General features: G+C 40.7%; 2 protein-coding genes across 2 annotated transcripts in view; one reads left to right on the top strand and one right to left on the bottom strand.

The window, feature by feature from the left end:
• The window catches only part of LOC111978192 (glutamate dehydrogenase, mitochondrial), a 346877-nt gene that overhangs the window by 19286 nt on the left and 322872 nt on the right, over positions 1-4719 (bottom strand). The window lies entirely within an intron of this gene.
• LOC111977547 (synaptopodin 2-like protein) overlaps positions 1-4719 on the top strand; it is a 46266-nt gene that overhangs the window by 17036 nt on the left and 24511 nt on the right. Inside the window, exon 4 of the mRNA XM_070448185.1 lies at positions 2291-2453. Within this exon, the coding sequence (XP_070304286.1) occupies positions 2291-2453 (163 nt within the window). The remainder of the gene's footprint in view (positions 1-2290; positions 2454-4719) is intronic.

Below are 4719 nucleotides of genomic sequence, written 5' to 3'. Positions count from 1 at the left end.
TTCAGACCCTTCAGACATGCACTATCAACTGTGGGACCTTATATAGACAGGCGTGTGCCTTTCCAAATCATGTCCAATCAATTGAATTTACCACAAGTGGACCCCAATCAAGTTGTAGAAACACCTAGGATGATCAATGGAAACAGGATGCACCTGAGCTCAATTTCGAGTCTCATAGCAAAGGGTCTGAATACTTATGTAAATAAGGTGTTTTGTTTTTTGTTATTAATAAATTAGCAAACATTTCTAAAAACTTGTTTTCACTTTGTCATTATGGGGTGTTGTGTGTAGATTGATGAAAAATGTTTTTTGTAATCATTTTTAGAATCAGGCTGTAACGTAACAAAATGTGGAAAAAGTCAAGGGGTCTGAAAACCTTCCAAATGCACTGTATGGATAGAATATGTAGTATATCTGAAGAATAGTATATGTACAGCAATAGTTCATTAGAATAGGCCTTGACTGGAATAGAGTATATACATGTGAAGTGGGTTAAACAGTATGTAAACATTATTAAAGTGACCAGTGATTCCATGTCTATGTACATAGGGCAGCAGCCTCTATTGTGCATGGTAGAGTAACCAGTTTGTATCCGGCTAGTGACAGTGACTAAGTTTATTGACCGAATGACAGTGTCAGAGCTGCTAGGAGTACTGGGTGGAGGAGTCAAGCGCAGAGAGCAGGTATTCAAGAACGTGGATTTATTTCCTGTAGACAGGGAAAACGATCATGCCCAACCACACGGGCGCATGAAAATACCAGTCCAAACACACAGGACTAAACTGTCCGGAAAATATAGAATCCACATAAAAATCCAACACCAAATAACAAAGAACAAGCCCGCACAAAAGCCAGCGGGCCTACTGCCCTTAAATAGCCTACCCACAAAACTAAACTCAAAACAGGTGCACCCAATCAGTCCAAACTAACAGAAACAAAAAGAAGACAATCGATGGTAGCTAGTAGGCCGGTGACTACGACCGCCGAGCGCCGACCGAACAGGAAGAGGCACCATCTTCGGCGGGATTCGTGACAGACAGCCTTATCATTCAAATMCGTTGTTTCATATGTGCTGTGGTTTTTGATGGGGGTCACCTTGATGGGGGTCACCTTTTTTTGTGTGTTAGTTAACTTCCAAAATATGCATCAAACCTGAGTGTGTTTTGTGATATTTTATTTGTATTGCCAGAAATCAACTATTTTTTGTATTCTTTCATGCAACCCTTTTTTAATTTCCTTGATGATAGGTCCTGCACCAAATGATTAATCTATTATAATAATTGATTATGCTTATGTTGTATTAATAGAAGGGGAAGGGCTATAAGACCCCTCCCCCACTACATCTATAGGGTCCTGGACTACAGATTAGCAATATATATATGCATTATAAGGTTTAATACTGTTCCAGAGTTCTTTTCTAGTCTCTGCTTCTTATAAGAAACGGTCTGAGAGATGTGTGAGTTATTGCAGTCAAAACCGGGTGTCTTTGAGAAAGCGCCTCAAGGCTAAAAGAGATTAACAGACACAGAACCCAGCAGGTGAGTAAATAGATGAGAAAAGTCAGACATACCACTGTAAGCCACACGGGAATGYAAAATTACTGCTGAGCCCTCAGAAAACACTGGACTATTGTTTTCTCCTGCACGTTTGTATAACTGTATATGCATGGGCTTGGTCTCATGAGTAGAAGGTGTTGACGTAGGCAGTTACATCACTAGGGGTTGACTGCAAGCATATTAAAGCAACTTTGACCTGTTTTAGTTTGCAGAACTTACTCTGAAACATACGCACTGTTTCCATTGTCAACTTCTGTCTGCAATTGCATTAATAAAGGTTAAATTGATTTACWTAATTAAAGAAGATATTGTCTTATTGCTGATTTCACCAATAAGCCAAGGATTGACAAGGAACAAGGAACCTCCCCCAACATTTTCCATGATTTTCAGTGGGTCACCTCATCTAAGATCCCTGACCACACACACTACAATGATGTCACACGAATCAAAACCGTTATTCATGCAGAGAACACATTCAGCAACATCACATATAACATTTGTTGTGATTGGGTAAAAAATAAACATAGTCCACAACAGTAAAAGACAAAAGTCCCACTAATGATGACTTCACCCTACACTACCTCTTTGCAATGCCTTTGCAAACAGTCCTATTCAATCTTACTAACAGGTACCAGAAGGTGACAAGACTGTGGCTGCTGGTGCATTCAAGACAACTGGGAACTCAGATTTTTCTACAGATTGTCAATCAGAACTCAGATCCTCTCCTCCTGTAGGCAACAACATCTATGGAGCTGAGATGTGTCAGGTACTGGAGGGCTTYAAGCAGAGCACTGAGAGGATAGCCTATATTCTGAATGACAACGATCAGCCCSGCCCTGTACACAACTACCTCCTGAGGGTGGGCGATGCCAGTCAATGGGTGTGTTCGATGTTCGAGTAGWAAGGCTAACGAAGCKGACGGTAGAAGAAAGTTGATGAGGTGCATCTGTGACAGCCGAACGTCGGACARTGTTGTGGTTTTCAAACAGCAAGGCTCAGATCAGCATGGCAGTGTCAACACAGCTGCTATTATTTATAAAAGTTTTTATTTATAAATGTCAAACAAACTTTTCTATACCCCAATATTACACGTAAGTGTGTGCAATTCATTGGTTACAGAGAGGTCCCAAACATAAACTTTGGGGCAAAGTTTGTTCCTGTTTCAGTCACATCTTTGGTCACGTTCGCTTGGTTCAACCAATCATTGTGGTGTTTTTTTGGGGGGGGTTGACCCACACGAACGTGACCAAAGACAGGACTGAAACGGGAACCAACATTGCCCCAATTCTAAAGCTATAATGCCTCCAACTAGCCAGGTGATGGCTAAGCGTTGGGGAGAAGTAAATGGAGAACATTTGAAGGCGACTTCATTAAAAAAACAGCATTACCTTTGATTACATGGTTAATGGAAAGTTCATGCAGTCGACATGTAGGTGGACTCGTCATTTTTCCTCTCCCCATAAGGCAACACACTTTGAAAGGCGGTGACCAATGAAAATGACTCAAGTAAAAGTGAAAGTCACACAGTAAAATATTACTTGATTAAAGTCTAAAAGTATTTGGTTTTAAGTATCAAAAGTAAATGTAATAACTAAAATATACTTAAGTATCAAAAGTACAATTATAAATACATAAAAATTCCTTATATTAAGCAAACCAGAGGGCACAGTTTCTTTATTGTTATTTTTTTATTTAAGGATAGGCAGAGGCACACTCCAACACTCAGACATAATTTACTAACAAAGCATTTGTGTTTAGTGAGTCTATCAGATCAGAGGCTGTAGATGACCAGGGATGTTCTCTGTTTAGTGAGTCTATCAGATCAGAGGCTGTAGATGACCAGGGATGTTCTCTTGATCAGTGCGTGAATTGAACCATTTTCCCGTCCGGCTAAGCATTCAAAATGCAACTAGTACTTTTGGGTGTCAAGGAAAACGTATGGAGTAAAAAGTACATCATTTTCTTTAGGAATGTAGTGAAGTAAAAGTAAAAGCTGTCAAAGATATAAAAAGTAAAGTAAAGTACAGACACCCCAAAAAACGACTTAATTAGTACTTTAAAGTATTTTAACTTAAGTACTGTACACCACTGCCTCACAGGCAGAGTCAAGACATGGTGCTGATTGAGTGAGCTGGACATCGGCTGAGGACCAAGTGTGACAAGCACTCTGATGGAGGCGTGACTACAGGAGGGGCAGTGCTCAACAGTCGACTCCTAGTCTGAGCGACACTGCCCTCTGTCACATTACTAGTAGAAGTGCACAGGAGGACAGCTGGAGAAACGTCTATGACCACAGAGAAAATTGTTGCTCATCATCTTTTGAGGATTTTTTCTTTTAGACTTTTACCCGGTTTTTACTGTAAAATCAAATTTGTGTTCTTGTAGCTTGTGGAGGTCAGGAACGAGCCTGACGGAGGAAGAGAAGCTGTGTGCGGACACTGATGTCTTACTGTCGCAATAGATTTGAATCACTGCTCGGATGGACTTTAACAGAGACAAGCAATTCATGTAAAACAGAAAATACAGAACTATAATTATTTCAGACCAAAAAGTGTGTAGTATTCTAGATATTGTACAATCAAACTGAAAAAGTGATTGCGGACGTGACAGTAATAAATATGAACAGCACTGTATTTCCAAAGCTGGTATCACATGTGCCGCATTTCCATTGAGGATTTCTCCCAGTGTTTAACCCAAAAGGCTCAGACTTTTCTGTTTCATCTACACGGACCGGCACCCATGTCTCGCTGGGCCATGGGTCCGGCAGACTTTGTGCCAAGGCAAGACCCTGAATACTTTTAACCTTTCATTTACACAACAATGACTAACTGTGAGCTTTAACACCTCACAAAGCAACAGTCTTGAATGATGCAGAGGTTGTTGATTCTGCTCACCCCAAGTCTTTCATGATGCAGAGGTTGTTGATTCTGCTCACCCCTGCTCACTTCATGTCAAACTCCTGATGGAAAAACAGTAACACTGGAGCTTACACATCAACATAAAACACTGGCGGGAAAAGTCTCAATGGAAAAGCACCGTTAGTAGACGATACAACTCTCTGGTGTTATCATGGAAGCAGTCTAATAGCTCCCCAAAGCAACACTGACCCGCTGTGACAGGGTGGTGTTAGCTCACTCTGTGAATGTGAATCACAATAAGTAGG

The sequence above is a fragment of the Salvelinus sp. IW2-2015 genome, linkage group LG18 (assembly GCF_002910315.2).
Source record: "Salvelinus sp. IW2-2015 linkage group LG18, ASM291031v2, whole genome shotgun sequence".
In the NCBI taxonomy this organism is placed as follows: Eukaryota; Metazoa; Chordata; class Actinopteri; order Salmoniformes; family Salmonidae; genus Salvelinus; species Salvelinus sp. IW2-2015.
Note: the sequence above shows the minus strand (reverse complement) of the source record. Positions and strands in the feature narration are given on the sequence as shown.